General features: G+C 36.7%; 1 protein-coding gene across 1 annotated transcript in view; it reads right to left on the bottom strand.

Moving 5' to 3' along the window:
• Positions 1–1713: 1713 nt before the first annotated feature.
• ST8SIA4 (ST8 alpha-N-acetyl-neuraminide alpha-2,8-sialyltransferase 4) overlaps positions 1714–22105 on the bottom strand; it is a 76960-nt gene continuing 56568 nt past the window's right edge. The window contains exon 5 of the mRNA XM_032212609.1: positions 1714–3454. Within this exon, the coding sequence (XP_032068500.1) occupies positions 3172–3454 (283 nt within the window). The 3' untranslated portion in view covers positions 1714–3171. The remainder of the gene's footprint in view (positions 3455–22105) is intronic.

The following is a 22105-nucleotide window of genomic DNA, read 5'->3' as shown; positions in this document are numbered from 1 at the left end:
AAATAACAGCAAGTTATAGGAAAGGACAAATGTCAGTGAGATTTCCAAAGACATTATTATGAAAAACAGGATGCTGGATTAGACAGAATATAAGTATGATCCACCAAAGTTTATCTTATGGTCTTCTGAAATGACAGTAATGCATTGGCAATTCATTAGTAAGTGGAAGAAATGAATAGCTGATTTTAATAAGGTAGGTTTTAAGCCAGAAATGAAGTCAAACCATAAAATAGATGGTTCAGCAGTCCCGTTACCATCATGTATGTATGTATGTAGGCACAAATAGGTAAGCTAAAAGGAAAAGTATGAGAATGGAACTGAAGACCTGGAAGGTTGTCGTAGCTCAAGATTTTTCCATTGGTGAGAAAATGACATCTACAAACCATTCTTTCTTATATGTTGTTCTATTTCATAAGATCCAATTAAAGTGTATTCTGTGTTTGCTTTTCAGCAGTTTTCTCCTTTTGTTCCTATTTAGAAATTGGAGATAAATGAGGAGACAAAGAAATACTTGGTTCACCCTGTAGCAATTTTGACACCAGTCATTAAATGTGCTTCAAATATTAAGGTTTGCAGCTATTCTGTGTACAACCCTGCTTGATGCTAGTACTTCCGTTAAATCATTCTTTAGAAAACCTTTCGAAGCAAAGTGCAACAATAGGAGTTTTCAAAATAGTAGAAGAAAAGGAAGCTTCTAAAAAGCAGAAAGTCAAAGTAACTCAGCAGTGAGGTTTTTCATTTACTATTTATCAGAATATTATTAGGTCAAGAAAAAGAGGGATATTTTCCAGCACTATAGTGAATGTATTGTAAAAAAACTAAAAATAGTGGGGAAAACTGCCAGTACAGAATCTGAAATAAATGTTAATGTACTTTTCATTATTTCTATTATCCTATTTCGATTAATGAAAGTTATCGGCATATTCTAATTAAGAAGGGAGAAGAATCCATTTTGCTCCATTTATAAAATATTCAATATTCAATAAAATATTCAAAAATAGAACAAAGACAAAAGTTAAGGAATTTGTCATTCAAACAGAATCTAGCTACTAAGTTAACGGAAACAGAGATGATTGAAAATAGTTTCCTCAGCAGTACAGCAATACAGTGATAGCACTAAATGTACATGTTTTTGTCAATACAAGGTAAATAAATACATCAATTACAAAAAACAGCATAATCTTTGGTACCAAATGTAAGGGCACCTGCTTGTTAATGGTATTCTTCTCATATGCCATACAAGGAAACAATCTTGCTTTAATAACTGCTCAAAATATGAAATGCTTTGAAGATGATTAAATTATGCCATAGGGCCAAACTACATGGATTTCTTCTCCATTTAACTTATCTTCTATTAGAGGCCATTGCAGGAAGTGGTGACAGTCCAAAAAATGTCAGTTCTGTGCAGTGGTGGGATTCAGCCAGTTCGCACCTATTCGGGAGAACTGGTTGGTAACTTTCTAAGCATTTCGGAGAATCGGTTGTTGGAAGAAATCTCCTTTTGTTTTTTCCCCACTTTACAGGGCTAATCCTGTAAGGAAGACAGGAATGAAACATTCTGGTGTTGTTTCTAGCCTAATCTTCATTGCCCTGCTTACAGAAACTGCCTCTTCGGTTCACCCTTATTACATTGTAACAGCTAAGGCGAAGCGCCCATTGACCTTAGTGGCATTGAGGTGGCCACACCCACGCAGTCACAATACCACCAAGCCACGCCTACCCAGCTGATCATTAGGGCAGAGGACCGGTTGTTAATTATTTGAATCCCACCACTGGTTCTGTGGCTGCAGCCTCACAATCAAAACCTTACCTTTTGTCATCCCTCCCCCATACTGACTTTCACCATATGATTTATTATCATGAATGTGTTTTAAAAACATGCTTAAAATAGTTGTTTTCAAATGACAGTTTGAAGTCAAAGCCATATGAAGCCCTGAGCCAGAACATGTGCCCTTTCGGATTTCATGGTATAAGCCAGCCTTATTTGAAAATCTTTCCTTTGGTTGCTGTTGTTTGAGGCAAATAATAATTAAGAATAGATGCATGAGCCTCAATATGAAACATATCTGGATCAGGGTGTCACAACTGCCTTTTCTTTAAAACAGAACAAACTAGGAAGAATGTTTTTCATTTGAACGTATATTTATCAATCCCTCCAACAGAAGCACATTTTTTTAATTATTATTAAATTTCTATGCTGAACATCTCACTGATACGGCAACCCTGGGAGGCACATAAAGCAACTGGGAGATTCTAAGCCCTAGTACTCAAATTATAATTAAAAAAAAATACTGCTCAAAATAGTCTGTCTGAGAGGACTTTTCTACCGTCCACTTTGTCTAAGGAGGATTTATAATTAAGTATCATTCATGCCAGCACCACATCTTCCTGTCAGTGGGTTAAGGCTAGCATAGAGTATCTTCTGTGACCTGCAAAATCAGGGGAGTGGCTCTGCATACTACAGCATCAACAAGCCCTCCCATGGAGCCAATTTTGACTTTAACTAAGGTTAAGCTGAACAAGATGATACAATATCGATTTTAACTTTCAGGTTTTTTTTTAAATAAGACATTTTTCTAAGACCACTTCTTGAAGTTCACTTAGAATGCTCATATTATTTGTCTTTTTAAAATCCCTTATTGAGTTCCAATACCCAAACACTATGACAAATGCATGACAATCTGAAAAACAGGAAACAAAAAAGAGGAAGAGGTTATAATACAAAGTTAGGCATTCCTCCAACCAAGATGTTTTGGCTGATCTTTGAGATATGATCCACTGCTGTCTGAATTCCACCTTGACTTCACTTCACTTCGTTTCAATGCCTGGGTTTTCCTTTGGATGTTGCCTGACTTTGTGTGGAGGCAAATGAGCAGCGAGCAAATCATTTGCTTCTTTAACAAGTGATGGATGCATTGTTGGATCTTGTAAACACTACTGATTGTATACATTCAAGATTTGTTCTTAGCAAAAGTGGCACTTACTTGAACCATTGCACTCAAGATTTAGCACTTCAACAGGTAAAACAACAGCTGGTAATAGAGACTTGATGCACTTCCTTATGTTCTGATGGCTTGGTACAGTGCACTGGGCTATATCCACTGCTTGGATCCCACTGCTGTTCTATAAAATCTGAATTTCCTGTATTTCTCTTGAAACTTGACTCGTGCATTATTGCTGTATACATTTCCCTGTGGTCAGTTTAAGTGCTCCTCTATTATGTAACATGTTCAGTGTTTTAAACTCTAATGGCATCCTATGGGGACTGGCATTTGAAAAGTATCTGTACTTTAAGTCATCATAATAATGGTATTTGACTGGTTTTCCATTTATATCCTTTGGGAAAGGCCAGAATCCATAAAGGTGAATTTCATCACAGAACCTCGTTGCGAGGGTATACATAAGGAGTCCAGTGCTGGGTCGCTTGATGTAAACTTTGTTGGTTAGCCAGTAACTGTAGTAATTTGGAAAACAAACAGAAATATATTAGATTATTAATAAGCTTCATTTCAACTTCAACAAGAACTTTATCTTAATTATTTTCCCCTTGAAATATGCTTTTCTAAGTCTTTTATATCACAATAAACATAGTAGGCTGCACTTTAGTACTATTTTGGAGACATGTACTTTGTGGTAATGTTGAAATAGAAAACCTGGTGGTTAGTAAAAATCTAATCCACACCTAAGCCTGGAAGATGGCAACCAAATCACGTATGAGAATTCACTATTCTCACTATTCACTAAGTTTTAAATAAGGTCACATCTCAGGGATTGGATCATTTTTTCCCAACAGCAATATTGAATTGTATATTGAATTAATATTTAGCAACAGGATTTCTAAGTATTCCCCACCCCTAATAAAGCACGAGCATCAAATATAGTTACATATTCAGAGAAGAGCAGATATAATATTAAAAATTAAATCCTGCTACTGGCTTAACTTAGATGAACACATGGTTTAATCCCCTGTTCACAATTTGATCTCTGTTCCACCCACTTTATTGCCTATAAAAAGCACTTTCGGCACAAAATGCTTCCCACTACCAGCAAAAAAAGTTTGAAACAGCAGCTCTGAGAAAGTCATGTTGTTCAAAATTAATGGAATCATTGCTACTCAGAATAGGCAACACAGCTATAATATCCAGCTCTATCACTGGTCTTAAGAAACATCTTTTGTCTCTTAAGTTCCACTGCCAAATTTATGTTAAGTGTTCTTAGGAAAGCTGAATTTCTTTCAACTTCATGTATGCACCTCCACGGTCTTGCAGTTCAACAAATCGTTGCTATATCTTGTGTTTCCCACTGAGAAACAGAAGTATATTTTTTATTGAAATTGACAGGTGAAATGTAGCTTGAGGCAAAGTAAGGCTGAGGTAAGGAGTATTCAGAGGGAATGATAAAAAAAAGTCAAGATGGCAGCCATGACAATGCAATCAAAGATAGCAATAGATAGACAACAGCATATATATACATACATACATACATATATACATACATACATACATAATATATATATATGTGTGTGTGACACTAAATACATATATACATGCGCACGCACGCGCGCGCGCACACACACATATATATATATGTTACGAAACAGCCGACTAATCTGCATACAGCAGATTACGGCAGCTCCCATCACGCTTTGCTTGCACAAGCACGAAGCCGAAGGAACCAGCCTGAAAATGGCGAGTGGGACTTCATCAAAACATTGCCAAGATACTCTCAATTTTACACAGGAAAAGACCCGAATATGCCAAGACCTGCATACCAGCACCCGTGAAAATCTACAAAAATACACACACACACACACACACACACACACACACACAATCACTTTATAGTACTCTCTGGGCGGTTTACAATGTAAGCAGTATTTGCATCCCAACAATCTGAGTATCATTTTTTTGACTTCTGAAGGATGGAATGCAGAGTCAATTTTGATTCTTATCAGGATCGAACTCCAGGTTGTGGGCAGTTTGCCAGCAATACTGGACTTCAAGTAATACGCCATCAGGTCTCTGTTTTTAATGTGGTACTGTTGTGATGATCGTTTTTTTAACCATATCCTGCATATCCGCCCCTGGCTGGAGATGAAGCAGATTCATACAGGATTCATAGTAACAAGAAATTTGGAGCTGGTTTCTTGTTTTGGCCCAGGATGAATGGAATCTTGCAACTAGAATTCAGTCACCAGTGTTGAAATAAGACCATCAATATCTTCCTGGAAGGACCACCATCCCAATGCAGAAGTTTTTTTCCCCTTACAAATGAACATTGCTTAAGTGCTGCCTAATTGTATTCCCATCAGTTCACTATATGGCACAAAATAAAAGCAGCCATGAGGATCCCAAACTGGACCAAAACTGTAGCACTGATCATGAGGAACTTAACCCTGACCATACTATTTTTACATACACATTTGCCCGTCTCTCTTGCAATCTACAATTTTGGAAAAGATCTACAACCATCACACATATTTTTCCATTTCAGTAGACAGCAATTGATGATAGAATCTATATTAGTATTATGGTCAGAAAAGAGAAAAATCTATTCCTGGTTTTGGTTTTCCCCCTTCCTCAGGTGCTGCAGTTGTGGTCTTTATGACTGTTTTAAATGAAACCTAAAGATATAGCGATAGCCGGTTAGGTCTGGCGATTAAAGCCCTAGATTAGATGCAGAGAAACCTGAATTCCAGTCTTGCTTTAGACATCCAAACCAACTGGGATACTGCAGGCCAGTTTATCTCTTTTCCTCCCCTTCCCCTCCCCTTGGAAGAAGGCACTAGGAAGTCCACTTTCAAAAATGTTGCCAAGAAAAACTACAGAGTCCTAACTTTATAATCACTTGGAGCCAGGCTGACTGAAAGCTGTGGAAATCATGAGCACAGACCTTATCCCTCTTTTTATATTTGACTCTGTCAGCTGTTGTTTTTACAGTCTGAATGTAGATGGAGAAATCCATAACTCAGAAAAATGGTTTTGCTGATGGAACAAGGCTTAAGCGTACAGAAATATATTTTGTAGGAAACCCGACAATCTCAAGTGGAATTATGTATTTTTCAATTGCACACTCTCCTTTCCCGATTTTCAGTTTACACTTTCTTCTCAAAATAGCAATAATAAAAATGTATTAATTGTGAGTTAGATCCTTTAAAAAGCAACTGTTGAAGCAACAGTGACAGACAGGGATGGGTGGGAATTAGAAGACTATGTAAAGCATTTGCTAAATTTAAACTTATTTTGTTCTTTGCTAAGTGAGATAAAGTATCCTGTCTAGCAGCAAACCTTTTAAGAGATATTATACGATGACTTTTTTGGGGGTTAGAATAAATCCAAGATAACTGCATAGTGCAGTTATTTGGCACTTAGCAAGAACTTGTCTTAGAAAATGCATATCAACACAAAGACATATAAATTCAAGCCTGCTAATGTGCCACAAGACAGAGCTGGAAATGTGTGGTTGCTGTTGGAAGCACAATATGAAATGTATACAATTATACATAAATAAGCATTTTGTATTATTCCCCCTCCACAAAGATCAGTTATAAATGCTTTCAAAAGCAACAATTAATTCAGATAGTGAATCACTCATCAATTTAACATAAACCAGATTAATACATGACAATGATAATAATAATAGCCAATGGTCAGAAGAATTTTGCTGCATGCATTAATCTCTGGTACATATTAAAATGCTTTCAGCTTTGACAGAGTTTGCAGGCTCCTTGGTTGTGTAGCGTGGGCAGAAGTCCTTCTGACTGCCATATGTGTTTTGCAAGATAGAGATACTATGAACTTTCTTTGGCTTGAAAAGGGCAGAAAACTGTTCTTGTTCGAGCAAGAATTATGTTGCAAATGACAGCCTGCCAATATTGGCCCCACTGAGCTGAAAATGTGCAGAACCCCCAACCAGTAATGGAGGGTCGTTATTTCATACCAAAATGCAAAAAGGTCAGCCATATGTGGATTTGTATTTCTAACTAGGCCTCAAATTCCCATGTGAAAGTATCTTTGGAAAAGGTCACTGTGGCTCTGCAGAATTTGGATTCTTTGCTGTAGCAATTGCAGTATGAAAATCTCAGCTTGCCAGGACGGAACAGAAGTCATTTTTATGGCTCAAAACCTCCTAACATTTATTTCACCAGGAAAGAATAAAATCAACAACCCTCTCTTTTGTGTTGTACCCACTATGGAACTAGACACAGCTTTCTCACACTAAGCCAAAGACACTTAAAATCCAAACTATAAAATGCCATCTTGCATCGACAAGAAAAACAGCCTAAAATTTAGTAATTGTAAGTTTGATTCAGCATCTATCTCTATGAAGGCTAATCCCCATAACAAGGCCTTATCTACGTGTCTTAACAGTGGTTGAAGATCTCCCTAACCATGGCTGAGGTGGCCTGTTTTTGCTTTTACCTGATATGACATTAAAGTGGTGCTCTCTACTTTCATCCAACAAAAGCCTAGCTCTAAGCACAACTTTGGGTGTTTCAAAAACCACTGAGGAGAAATAGAGGATGGGGAACTACCTGTATCTCTAATTCCAAGTGCTGCATACACAGCCATACATTTCAGCCTGACCATTCCCTAGAGATGATTTAACTGAAGAAAAGGATAGGATCATTCTGAAACTACTCATATTTTCTTTTCTTATTAAGCGCCTATACCTATGAAAGTATAGTAATGCAGCTTTTGATTGCCATTCTGCTCATGATAGAATGGCAGAGGGACGAACAAAAATGGCAGGAGTAAGGGTGTACTGGAGCCTGCAAACAGCGACCCATCAGCTGTTTTCAGACTGGGTAAGACAAAAAGTGACAAAAAGAGCAAGAAAGATCAAGCAAGAGAGACCAAGACTAAGAAGGAGCACAAGAAAGAGAAAGCAAAAGAGCACAAGAAGGATCAATTCTGGGGTGGATAGGGGTTTACTTAATGTAATAGGACAACTTCTTCTACAGGACTGGAAAACCCTTTTCCACCCTGTGAATTGGCTGCAGAGCTTGGCTTTCTTGTAAAAGGAAGAAGGCAGAATAACCTTATCTATTCCTGAAGATCAGGCTAGGACAGATAGCTAAATTCATGAATTACATCCTTTGTCAAAACTCACCTCTCCCCAGCCCCATTCCATGTTAAAGGCAGCAGCCGATGGTTATTTTTCCTATGTGTAGGAAATTCATCAATTATTTTTGTTACCTTGTCATATACCAAACATATAAAAACACTACTACTCACAGGTTTCATCACTGAGACAGATTACAGCACAGCTGTCAAGAGAGAGAGATTTTGCCAGGATACTTTATGCTGGCATGTGGTTCAGAAAAAAAGCATATTAAAGTTGTTGTCTGGATGAGCCCCAAGTTTCTATCTTCAGTTAACTGGTTTAGCACGGCTGGTGCCAACACTTAATGAGTGAACCAATGCTAATGAGAACAGAGTTCCATTTTCTTTGCCTGGACCATTTCCTACAATAAATAATTGCAGGAATTTTTAATTTAGTCTATATTTCTCCAGCTTCAGGTTTACCATATTGATACACGTTCAACAGAATTGCTTCCTCATTAAAGTTGGAGAAGACATTCTGATACGGTTATATATTATCGAAGGTATGTTAGAGATAGGCAGTCCGAAAGAAAAAGCTGAAATGTCCTTATAACAGCTACTCACTCATATATTTCTAAAATAAGTTTGTAGTTAGAAGCAAACTAATAACATTTATATACATCATGGATGACTATAATTTATATGAACAGTAATATTCATATGTATTATAAATTACTAATCTATTCTATCCAGACCACCACCACACTGTGGCAACTCTTCTAACTTTTTAGATGTGGTAAAGGAGGCAAGATTAAAAGATATCTGTTTAGCAACTATATAGGATCAGTATCCCACTGATCAATTTTTGCTGATCTGGGTACCCAAGTCCATGTACAGATTACAAATCATTTGACTTGTGTACCAGAACCAAATACAGTAATAGACCATGGTAGTTTACTGAAAGTTTATCATTCTTAACTGCACTGATATGGTACAGTACCATGAAATCAATATGATCAAAATTTAATAAAAGAATCAGGAAAATTCCCAAGCAATCTTAAGGTTGTCCATCTCCATCCCCAAATTAAAAACTGGTTCCTGGTAAAGAAAGCTTAAATGATACATATAATGAGCTAGCAATAATATCTACAACCTTGTTTCCTGAGTTAATATTTTCCTATTTAGCTGTTGTTATTGTGTATATCCAAATGCATGAAGAAATAGTAATCTGGGTTGGCTTTATCACATAATTCATAGATGAATAAAGGAGTGAAGCATTTAAAACTTTCTGGAAACTCTTGAAACTGCGATTTAACAAAATAAAGCAACAGTGGTTCATAATAAAGGAAAGGACTTGAAAATCTATTTCAATTTCTATAATTCTTGGAAATTAGTCAATTCATTTTGCAACATTCAACCATCCTAAATCACAGTAACATTTGTAATTTAACAATATGCTACCATTTGTGATATACCAAATCAGTTGCCAAATCAGCCACTTCATTTTGTTGAGGAGTTGGAAAATACATGGAAGCACATCCTGTAGCCATATTTCCAAAGATCAAGAGACTTCCAATTAAGTTTTCAGAGGCTGCTATGATTTTCATTCATAAGAAAGGAAGATGGCACATTTTTTTTAGCAAAAGAGAAATGATATATAGAACTGGTGCAATTTTTTTACAATACAAAATCAAATACAACTCTAGGGAAACTGAAGACCCTGCTATAAATGTATTTATTAATCACCAAAGGATAAATGTACCTTTTGTCACAATTTGTGATAATGAAATAATAGTATAATATAGTCTTACATATACAATATATACACACATATACATGCATACATAGATATACATACACATATTTTGAATTATGTAATTTATGTCACTGCATAAATCTCATCGTCTTGATATTAGTTCCCTGATGAGAAAGACACTCACTTAACGTACAGTAGTACTTTGTTCAGCAACGTTGTTGCTTTATAATTTGAATTATTTCTTGGAATTGAAGCAAATGTGATAGCTTTTAAAATGTATTTTTGGAAAGTTTCACAGCCTTTTATGTGCCCTAAAGTAGCTGGCCTTCTGTTGCACATGTCCACTGAATATAATTACACATACATACACACATACATACATACATAATGTATTCCAACATATAAAGATCATGTAAACTATACCACATAAAAAATGTTCATAAGAAATCTCCAATATTGTGGCAAGTGGACAAAAAAACAAGAGTGTGCCTTATTTAAAGCCTTAATCTTAAAATCTAATTAATGGATTCTGTGCTTAGTTATTTAGAGAAATACTTCTGAACTTACAATAAATATGCATCAAATTATTATAAGGATAAAAAAAGGTGAAATATGCAGCCACAACTCCATACCAGTCATATTATTAGCACAGATTTATCCTGAGCATAAAATATTGCAATGATCAACTCTAATATTATGAATAAACTGACTGTATAAGAATCTGGAGGCTGCATCTTGGAAGACAGAAATGCTTAGCCTGTCAAGCAACCATTATACAATATCACTAAAACCAGTGAAAGTACAGGTACCAACTACCTTCATCAACTGGAAATGTGTACTTCATTATTCAAAGGGATGCTAAGTTCGGGTAAACTGGCACTTTCTGATGCTTTTAACAGGGGCAAACCTTGACCAAACATATGCATGCCATGCCAGTAACTGGTTCATGATGTGCTCTTACTGGAAACACCTGCATTGGTAACCAATTATTTTCTGGACTTCACTTAAGGAGATGGATTTATTCTTTGAAATTCTACATTGCTTTGACCTTGATCTGTCTTATAGTAAACCTATCCAGATAGTAAGATCAGTAAGAAAGGCGCTCTTGCAAATGGACTTATTTTCTGAGAACCATTTATTGTATGTGGCAGAGGGATTTCTTCTACTTTCCAAGCTATGAAATGCACTCCCTTGAGAACTGTGCTCATAACCCACTCTTTCCACTTTCAGGAAAGGAATCCAGAACTTTGCTTTAATCAGCCAGGCCTTTGCAGATGTACTAAAAGAATATTTAATTTTTTTATATGTGAGCTTATGTAGATAGATAGATAGATAGATAGATAGATAGATAGATAGATAGATAGATAGATAGATAGATGATGGATAGCCAGCTAGCTAGATTTTAATAACTCTCTCCAGGCAGATACTTGTTCTTGTGCTTTGTAAAGAACCCTGAATATATATAAACAATAAAAGTTACACTGTAACTACAAAGATAGTAAGAAAATATAATTGTAGGCATAGCTTTCAAAGTATGTCTGAAGTAATAGTCACAATAATGGCCTATCCTGGACCACAAAGGTGGTATCATAAAGATGTCCAAATATATTCATGAAAACATGTGCAAGAATTTTCAATGACTAGAACAGTGATGGCGAACCTTTTCAGCACCAAGTGCCCAAACCGGAACGCACATGCATGCACATGCGCTGGAGCACCAGAAACCCAAAGACCAGCTGGATGGTGTGTACATGCCAGTTTTGGGGTGTTTTGAGGGCCATTTTCAGGCCATTTTGGGGGCTGTTTGTGGCCTCCCAAAAGGCCTGAAAACGGCTCCAAAAATGGCCTAGAAAATGATCTTCTTTTGGCCGTTTCTCATTCCATTTTCTAGTGCTCAGGCACCCGCGTAGAGCAGTTGGCGATGTCGTGCATGCCCACATAGAGGGCTCTGCGTGCCACCTCTGGCACCCGTGCTATAGGTTCGGCATCATGGGACTAGAATTTCCTTTCTTTAATACACACTTTTTTGGCAGTCTTCTTCACTGTCCTTTTGATGCTGTCCAAGTTACTGGAGCTGCTTTTCCTTGAGGACATGGTTTCACTTCCAGAAGGAAACTTTAAAAACTCCAATGTGCAGTTTTGCAACAGCTTAGGCTTATGGCCAGAGTAATATTATGTGTTATTAAGGGGACAATTTAATTAGACTCTGCGTGCTGAATGGTACAAAATAAATACGTGAATTCCTAATGTCAAAATACAAGCATCCACCAAAGCACATTCTCAAAAGTTAATGTAAAACTAGACAAACATCTATTTTATCAAAACTCAAAGTGCACTATAATAAGGAGATAGGGTCAATCTGTCAATCTCTTTTTAATGATAAGTTCTACCAGTCAATCAATACTACTTTCCTTTCTTTCCTTCCCAAGCTTTCCCTTAGTTATACTAAGCATTTCTGCTAAACGTTTAGGCACAACAAGATTCTTGTTGGCAAATCAGATACTGGATGAAAAGGCCATTAGTATGGCCCATAATTTTAATATCTTTATTGCCTACTGTATATTAAAAAAGCTAAGTGAATACAACTTTAATGATCATCATAAAGATCTGTATATGGCACTCTTATGTATAACTATTTAGAAATAACTTCTAGAGTTTCTTAATAATTGTTACTATTTTAAAAGCTATATTTATAAAAACTAGGATAACATGGAATTAGTGTTTTAATTTTTTTGGCACGAGCATGATTAGTTTAGAACAAAGCAAATTAAAGGCTAAAAATCATATCAATAAAAACTGTATGTGCTTGATTTAGATGGGATTTAAGATCTGATTCAACTGTGAACTTCAATATACATATAGTCATAGTCCAATAACAAATTCTAGATTGGTCTAAAAGTAAAACAACAAATTAAACAAAGTTGTCATTAACACAGGGGCCTCCAACAACAAATTAAACAAAAGTGTCATTAATACAGGGGCTTCATGTTAACAAAGAATTGTTTCATACAATTGATTGCTTCATATGTAGGCCCAAGTCAAGATGCTGTATATTAGATTGAAAAATAGAATTTATTTATTATCACTTTCTTACTTTAGAGAAAAAGCACTATAAGATAAATTATCCTCCTGCAGCTGGAAGTTGGATCTTTTTCTTATTTGTATTTAGCACTGCTACTGAAACTTGTAAGAACATTCAACTAAATCATCAACATCAATTGGACCTTAAGATGCAAGGCACCTCGGCACTTCTTTGATAAGACAGTAAAAGGCTTTCATTTATCAAGGACTGAAATAAATGGGATACACACTAAAGTGTACTTGCATTCTTCTACATCTCATATATATTTTAAGAGACTTCTACTGCACTATTTCCTAAGTTAACTCCTAACATATGGAAGATTTCTGTATGTAATAAACTCCCAGTATAAATAAGTAAAATTGTTAAATTCTACAGTTGTACTGAACTACTTCCAGTTGATCTATCATAAAATCACCCTAGTGATATTACAAAGGAAGGGAAGATTTATAGATGAGACATATTCATGAATCCTTTTACAAAAAGCATAAGAATGGTAATATTAGAAAGGTAAGGTGGAGAGAAGGGTAACACAAACAAAGAAATACTTACCATGTTTTATTTGGCAGAAAGTAATCCTAAACACCCTTTCCTCTAAGGAAGCATTATTGATTTCTGTTACTTTTCATCAATGTCTTGCTAACATTAGCCATTATACCAGCATTGACTCCCATCTCAGATCTGTGTACACAATAAACAACCTTGACAAACAAAAGTGAGAGCATATGATGAAACTCATGCTGCTAGGTATGGTATGTGGACAAGGATGGAAAAACAAACCCCAAGGACAGTGAAGAAGCTAATGTAACTATACAAAAAGCTCTATAAAAATCTGAAGATTCTTGTAAAGAAAAGAAAAAAAACAAATAAAAGAAAGAGAGTGGTCATAGATGAATACTACAGAACTATAGGGCTAAAGTACAGAAAAAATGTAAAATCAAAATAAGTTCACTTTTGGAAAAGATTCTAAGAGTATCAAAAATGTTTCCTTCAATATGCTCAATAAAGCAAAGGGCTATTCAATCAGCTGATTGACTAGCCATACCCATTTATCTTGGAGAATGGGAGACATGTTAGATACTTGTAGAAAAAATGGTACCCTATCTTCAAAAAAGGAAGAAAAACTCAGCAAACTATGGATCAGCATACCTGACAGGGATATATGAAAAGATTCAAGTTCAAATTATAAGGCTGTTGATCTGTAAGCAACTTGAAAACAATTGTAATTGCCGTAAGTAATTGCCGTAAGTCAACATAGTTTTGTGAAGAACAAAACTTGCTAGACTAATTGTATCTCAGTGTTCAATTGGGTAACTTTCTTAATAGTTTGTGGAAATGCTGTTAACATTAGATATACAGTACTTTAATACCAGTGAACCATTTGACAAAATATCCCTCGATATTCTGATTACAAGAAGCTACTTAAGGTTGAGACGAAGGGTTTGACAATTAAATGGATTCTGGAAAATCATACATTGTCTGGATGACTTTTTTATCTAATTAATGAAACAATCTTGTTCACTTAGATTCTCAATCAATCAATGACAGCCAATAAAGCTCTGATTATATTCAATGGCAAAGATGTTAAAAAATTCAGAATATCTGAGAAAGGATGACGAAGACCACTCTTGCCAATCCCTGCAACCAAATCATTATCCTCCCAATTGATTGTAGGCATCAAAAAGTTCAAACTTCCCATATCAACTAACTCATTTGTACTTACCAACTTAGATTGTCAATGAATTTCCATGAGAAAAAAGTTGCTAACATCAAAGGCTTCTGATGGTATAAAAGCTAAACTCACTTATCCTTGCTATGCAGTTCTATTAACTGTATCTTTATTAAAGGAATGTTTTTATCTTTATTAAAGGAATGTTTTTATCATATCTATTGATGAATAGATTTAAAAGTGGTGCTTTCAACGCTTGTGGCATGTCACTGAAAGAGACACATAAAATACAAATTTTCATTCATCTGGTGTGCATATTTGAGACATTCGCATAAAATATATGGTAGGCAATCATTTTATATACTGTATAATGTTTTTTGGTTAAATGTCTGATTAACTGCACTGCAAAATACTGTGCTTGAAATGCCATCATTATGACATTTCTAGTTGCACTTCTGCTATATGGTAGCTGTTGAGTGGCAGAATGGCATTTGTGAATACATTCTTCATTAGGTCAAGTCCCAGTTCCTTTCCCTATTAATCAAATTGAGTTAATACTTCATTGTTCCCAGTGAGAGCTTCTGTATTTGCATAAACTGAGTTTCTTATTGCATCCTCTACAGAAGGATCAACTCACATTTTCAAGGCTGAGAGTGATCTTTAGCATTTGAGAAGTTCCTACAAATGTGGTACTATATGATTAACCTAGAGTCCCCTGAATTTTCTGTTCAGACATAATACCTGAAAAAAAAATATTGTTCTGCAAAGGGCATTGAGGCATCATCTAAGATGTATGAATGTACCACAAGCAAGGAATGCAAATTTAGTATACCATGAGGCAAGGGTTTTACCAGTCTCTGCCACTGTTTTAAACCCATGATATGATGGCAGACACCAGGATATATTCTAATATGTATAGCTAGAAACAATTGCTACGGGTTCAAAGATCTATGCGGTCTGAAATATATCGTGGAATTAGATAAATAAAATTTAAAATAGATCTATATTGTTTCTTTGAAAAAAAATTACAAATAAATATAATTTGAAGATAAATATTGCTTTTTTCCCCTTTCTTTCCACTTGCTAGGCGTGTGCTGAATTTTAATGCTATAAATTTACTAATGTAGTTTGGCTTCAGTTTTTCTATGTCAAAGTATGATCACATCCATCTGTTAAATATTTTTGGCACCCAGATAGGATCAAAATTAGAACAGCTGAAAAGAATAGAAATACAAGTGGAAATGGTTTTATTTTTCATTGATGTAAAGCATAACAAACAAATATCACTTCTTTATAACTCAATAAGAGATAGACTAGGAAATTCAGTTTCTAAATTCACAAATAAGCAAAACCTCAAAAACATTGTGGGAAAACAGTTGTTACTTTTTGTTTTGAAGTTCTCTGCATCTGTTATAAGGTGCTGCAGACCTGTAATGCCCCTGTGCTCCCACATGCTCTGAAATGCCTTTTAGAAATAGAATCTGAAGCACAGGGTTAGTTTGAATCAAGTTTATTTGATTTTCATTAAAAATGTTGGTTACAATAGTAAAATCCACTAAAAACTAAACTTAGAGAGAGAGAATGGAATAAAGAACAAGAAGAGTAGGAAAAAAGAAAAAGATAAAATATAAAGAAAAAGAAAAGAATATAGAAAAACCAAAAAGAATATAGAAAAAGTGACTTTCAATATTCATCAAATTGTTTAACTTCCGTAATCTCTGTACCAAATTTTGCAGCAGAGAGGTTGTTGCTGATAATCATCCAGTTTGGAACAGACCAGAGAACATAACATTTCTTCCTATTCATGTTGACAATAACTATTCTAATTAGTCAGAAACTGCACTGAGTAGTCACCACAATTAAACATGTGGAAGGAGAGCTAATCAGCCTGCCAGGTATGTCTTTAACAGAGGGAACGTTCAGGACTGAATTATACATTAATAGAGGGAGACATCCCTCATCCTACCAATAACATTGGAAAGGTATAATTCCTTACTTCTTTGTTATCCTTAAGTACAGCTCTATTCTTTTCCCCAACACTCTTATTTTTTGTCCTGCCATTTGTGTTACTTCTAACTTTCCCATCTCTTTCACGGAATTGGTTTGGTGATGGCTACTTTGCAACAGGAAAACCCTAATAACACACTGTGACAGGTGAAAACCTCTATTTAACTACTCCCTCTTAAAAAAAATTGGTGCTACATTAACTGCACACCAGATCAGCATGCTGGATGACCCTAATTATTCTTCTTTTAAAACATCTTCAAGTCACAGGCCATAGGGCATAATTGTCAGGATGGTTGAGCTTTGAGGCACAACTGATATCAGGATTGCTCTTCTGTTTTTCTTTTTCTTTTGAGGCAAGTAAAAGCTGATGATAGTTCACATTTCACAGGTACAATGTGATCATTATGTTTTGTGAACAAAAAAAAAGCCCAATTGATCAAGTACAGTATTGAAAAGTAAGCCAAAGCAATCTGCATAGCTTTGTTCTGTTGCTACTCTTCAATCAATACATATTGCTACTGCAGCACATCTAAGCTCAGAGACTGTAAATGGTGCCAAATTATGACTGTGAAATAGACAAATGTACCAGGAGCCTTTGGGCTGGTTTGAGCTGCTAAGTTAAATTACAGTTGATAATATTAAAAGCTATAAGCTGTGCCATGCCTCAGGGTGCCAGTGCTATAATTTACTGGGTTACACTAGAGTTTAATCGTAAAACTAATCATTTGAGGTGATAGTATTCTTTGGAAGTATGCACTTGAGAAAAGACCAATGCCTTGAAATGTGCTGTGCGCACACAGGATTTCCATATACCCTGTTTCCCTGAAAATAATACCTGCCCAGATAATAAGCCAAATCGGGCTTTTGAGCACATGTGCTAAAATAAGCCCTCACTGAAAATATTGCAACAGAGCAGCAATCATTAGATGATCATGCTCGCCGTGTCCTGCACCTCAAAAATAATAAGATTTCTCCAAAAGTAAGACCAAGTGCTTATTTTGTTGGTCAAAAGAAAATAAGACCCTGTCTTATTTTCAGGGAAACATGGTATACGCCTAAAGGTTATCTCAATATAATATCAACAAATATATTATGAAGATAACAAGCACCTTCATTTGAGGAGGTCCTTATACAAATCTTAGATCCTCCAACATAAGGTCAGTATTGCTCTATAAAGTAACAAACAATGAGAGCAAAAAGACATATGGACAAAATAACGTGCAGATGTATCATTTTAAGATTTAAATGCAGTGGTAAGTCATAGAACTAATTGATCTCTTTGTACTTAGAAAACTAGGTTATAATTCAGAGAGTTTAAACTGGCACTGTGTTACATATGATTGCTATTATTTATAGTTCAGAAGTGGAAGAAACAGTAGAGTTGCGTCATCTATTTTTTCTAGTTGAGCAAGGCGGCTCTAATTTTATCATGCTGCATAGCTGCATTAATTTTTTTCTTTCACTATATATTTAAGAAAAAAGAATGAGAAATATAGTTTTAAATAATGCATACTACTTGTTAATTGGGACTCTCGTGGACTTATCATTCATGCATAACAAATAAACATATCAATCATATAAAACACATTGCAAATTGTTGGGTATTAATCCTGCTATAATTTTTAATATATGCACAATAATTCATGCAGGCATCATAATTGATCGTATTATGGGATCTAGGAAACAGCATTGTAAGAGCTGAGTTTCATTCCTACTAATATGTAATCTGAAAGCATGCTATACTTAATTATGAATTACAGAATAGTGAATGACAGATCATAGGTAGGGTTTGCAAGAAACAACTAACAAAATGTGTATCTTGATGCAACTTCACTCTCTTACATGCTTCCATGCAATGTCATGAGATGAGTACAAAAGATCAGAGTTTAGTATGTGATGCTACAATTTTATTTTATCAACTTTGCAACACTGTTGCAAATTTTAGTGTTTGAAACAGACTAAATTTAGGCCTTTTCAATGTAGATTACAGACTGTAGTCATGGAAGGCCTATGAATTTAGAATTCTGGTATACACCCAGGATGTGACAGGAAAAAATAAATGTCTTCAATATAATTGTGGAGAAATGAATTTTTTTCAATATAATTGTAAAGCAGCGGTCTCACCAGTCATACTTCATAGACTGATATACTCAATTTTAATTTATTGTCACTAAATCCTGACTCACTTTCTTTAATCAGTGTAATAAAACCTATCATTTCAAATATCTATTACACACACTTAGATTTTAATCAGGTTAAATCATCAGATATAAACATATTGATTTTACTATTACATCTCCCACAAGGGCCTTCATGCATTTGCCAACAAGAGACCTGCAGAACATTAAAATAGTAAGTAATCCTATAAACAATCAAAGGAGGTATTCATCCCTGAGAGAGCAAAGCACTTAAACAGAAGAATTGGCAATGGGCAGATCAGCCTGAGTAATATTTGCATAGCTTTGTACAAGGCTGAAATCCTTTATATCAGCACTTTCCAAGGAAATAGCAGTACATATGTAAATGATCAGGGAATGGTCTTCAAGTGTTTTAACAGGGCTATAAGCATTTTGTTTCAGCTGGTAGATTAAACTGTGGAATTGTATAGGCAGTACCAGAGTTTCTTCTCCAGAACAGTACAGAAACATTATTTGTCCTTACCAGTAGACTTTTCAATATGCTACCGTGCTTTCCCCCAAAATAAGGCCCTATCTTATTTTCTATTGGGCCCCAAAATAAGCACGTGGGCTTATTTTCAGGGATGTCTTCAGTGACGTGCAGTCAGGGGAAGCAGGGGAGTCACAGCCTCACCACTGTCAATCATGAAAAGGAAAAAAAAATGTAAACGGAAAAAGGAGAGTGCTGAGGTTATGTTAGCTAGCTGCTGCCACACCCTGAATGACTGCCTGTTTAAAAAAGCCTCTAAAAAAGCGCCCTCTACTATGAGGCAGGAGAACTGCATGCCTCATCTAGTCTGACTTTTTAGGTGCTCAAGCAGAGTTAAGCGAGGGCTAAAAGCCTAAAAAATCCTGATGTAGTTGAGGCACGCAGTTCTCCTGCCTCATAGTAGAGGGCTCATTTTTTTGAGGCTTCAACTCTGTCATTCTGTTTAAAGCTGCAGCGTCGCGCTCACCCTTCCTCCTCTCTTTCTCTGTTTCTGATGCCCTCCACCCCCACCCCACACCGTGACCCGACAAAAGCGCAAACGTCAAAAGCGCGCCGACAAAACCGTGGCGCTAAAACCGCGATGTCAAAAGCGCGCCGACAGAAGCGCGATTTAAGTTAAGGTAAGGTTTAGGGTTAGGTTACAGCGCACTTCTGTCGGCACGCTTCATTCGTTGGCGCGGTTTTGTCACCGCGGTTTAGTCAGGCGCGCTTTTGTCATTCGCGCATTTGTGGTGGAACCACCCCACACGCCCTCTTTTTTTTCAAATTTCCTTTTATAAATGCAATGCTTCGGCATTCTCTCCTCTCCCGCAACACCCCACTGACTAAAGCACTTTCTTTCTCCCGCCTGAGCTTGCGGCAGCCCGCTTGCGGCAGAGCTTAGGCAGGCTGCTGTGAACTTAGGCAGGCAAAAGAAAGTGCTTTAGTCAGTGGGGTGTCGGGGGAGAGGACTGCCTCACCAGCCATAAACCTCACCGCACGTCACTGGATGTCTTATATTTTTTCATCAAAAGGCCCGATCAGGTGCCCCACCCACCCCAGGCACAGAGAGGAGGTGGCGATCGCTTGGTGGCCAACTGCAGCAGGAGGTAGAGGGAGGCAGGAGTCCAAATGGGCTATCTGATTCAACATGTCTGTGTGTGTGTGTGTGAGAGAGAGAGAGAGAGAAAGAGAGAGAGGGAGGGAGGGGAAGCACACCGCCCCCATAACTCTCCAAGATTGGATTGGATATCTCTCTCTTTCTCACTCACATACATAAACACACATATTAAGGTTGGATCAGATCGCTGTCTTGCGCTCTCTTTCCATTTCTCTCTCTCTCTCTCTCTCTCTCTCAAACATACACACATACACACATTGTGGTGGTAGTGGTGCCGCTTCAGGGCCTAGCTGGCCGGCATGGCCCCACTTTTCTTCTTTCTTTTCCCCGGGTCCTCTTCCTTCTATTGCTCCACTTTTCCCGTCCATTGCAGCAAAGGGCCCAGGATCTACTTTGATAGCTGTGGAGTTTGGGAGGTGGTCAATCCCCATTCATGGTATGGCTGATCACAGTGGCGGGTAAGGCAGAAAGCAATTCTACTCACTGGACCAGCCTGGTGGAGGGGGAAACCAAGCGGGGATGAAAACAGCTGAATGTGTGGCATTCAAGTCCTGGAAAATTGTATGAAAGGGACAGTGTTGCCTTCAATTCTCGTTACTGGGGTAAACTGCACATTGCTTCTAAGCACATGCTTTCCACAATCTTCTAGAGCTTGATTATACAAAGGCAATGTGCTCTGGAAGGGAAGCAAGGAAGAAGTTTCTTTCAGGAGAAATTTGTATTGGGAGACTGTCAGATTTCTGCAGCTGCTCGCGGCTATACACAAGGCTTGTCACACCAGTGCTGCTGCTCATGTGCCTTTGCGCACATGAGCAGCAGTACCTGCGCGATGTGATGCGTAGCATCCAGTGTCAGAAGTCAGGCAGTGGCACAACATTTCAGGGTGTGGGAGGCCTAACTACACAGGTCTTAAGATAAGCAGGTGCAGGGCACATGGAGCAACTCTACCTAGCTTGATTTTTACGCCTGCATCTCGCCCCACCTCTTACAATCAGATGGTGGGCGGGCTTTAGCTAGGGCTTATTTTGGGGGTCGGGCTTATTTTAGGTGCAGGCATGAAAATCAGGCTGTGTTCGGGGTAGGTCATATTTTCAGGAAAACATGGTAGGTGATTTCCTATTTCTATTTTCAATTGCTTTCAAAACCTACTCATCCAAATAAATACGTGACAGTAGTTTCATCAAGATGACTGATAAACTGAAGCTTATCCAGAAAAACTTTTTTTATTACCCTAAATTTTATTTGGGTACATAATCTCATATAAAAACTTACTTTTCATAATAGGTAGATATGTTATTCTTTGTATGAAAGTATGAAAATGCAGGTAATGATGCAAATTTTTTGCAGTAATTATCTTTTCTTCCTTAGGGTTTACAAAATAAATATGTTCTAATCATTGGCGGTCTATGTACCTAATGGTCCCATTGAAAATTTTCATACAAAATATGTTGTAGAAAACTACCTAGATAACACTGTAAGCAAAAATAGCAGAATATTTCTTTTGACATTGACACATAAGCATAAATTGCAAAGTAGGACTTTTTTTATCATTGTTGCCATTTGAACTTCTCCAATGAACAAGAGCTTCCAAATTATATGGGTTGGCAAGATTTGGGTAGGTTGGGTGGGTTGACAAGATTTTCTACCAACTGACAAAGGCAGTAATTGTGAGCAGGTATGTGCTCATTGTAAAGTTCTGTTTAGAAAATGTAGATTCTGATATCTGAATTCATTCTCAATATGCAATTAAACATCAGATTCCATTTTTATCGTTATTTTCTTA

This window comes from Thamnophis elegans, chromosome 3, assembly GCF_009769535.1.
Source record: "Thamnophis elegans isolate rThaEle1 chromosome 3, rThaEle1.pri, whole genome shotgun sequence".
Lineage (NCBI taxonomy): Eukaryota > Metazoa > Chordata > Lepidosauria > Squamata > Colubridae > Thamnophis > Thamnophis elegans.
This window is presented reverse-complemented; position numbering and strand designations above follow the sequence as displayed.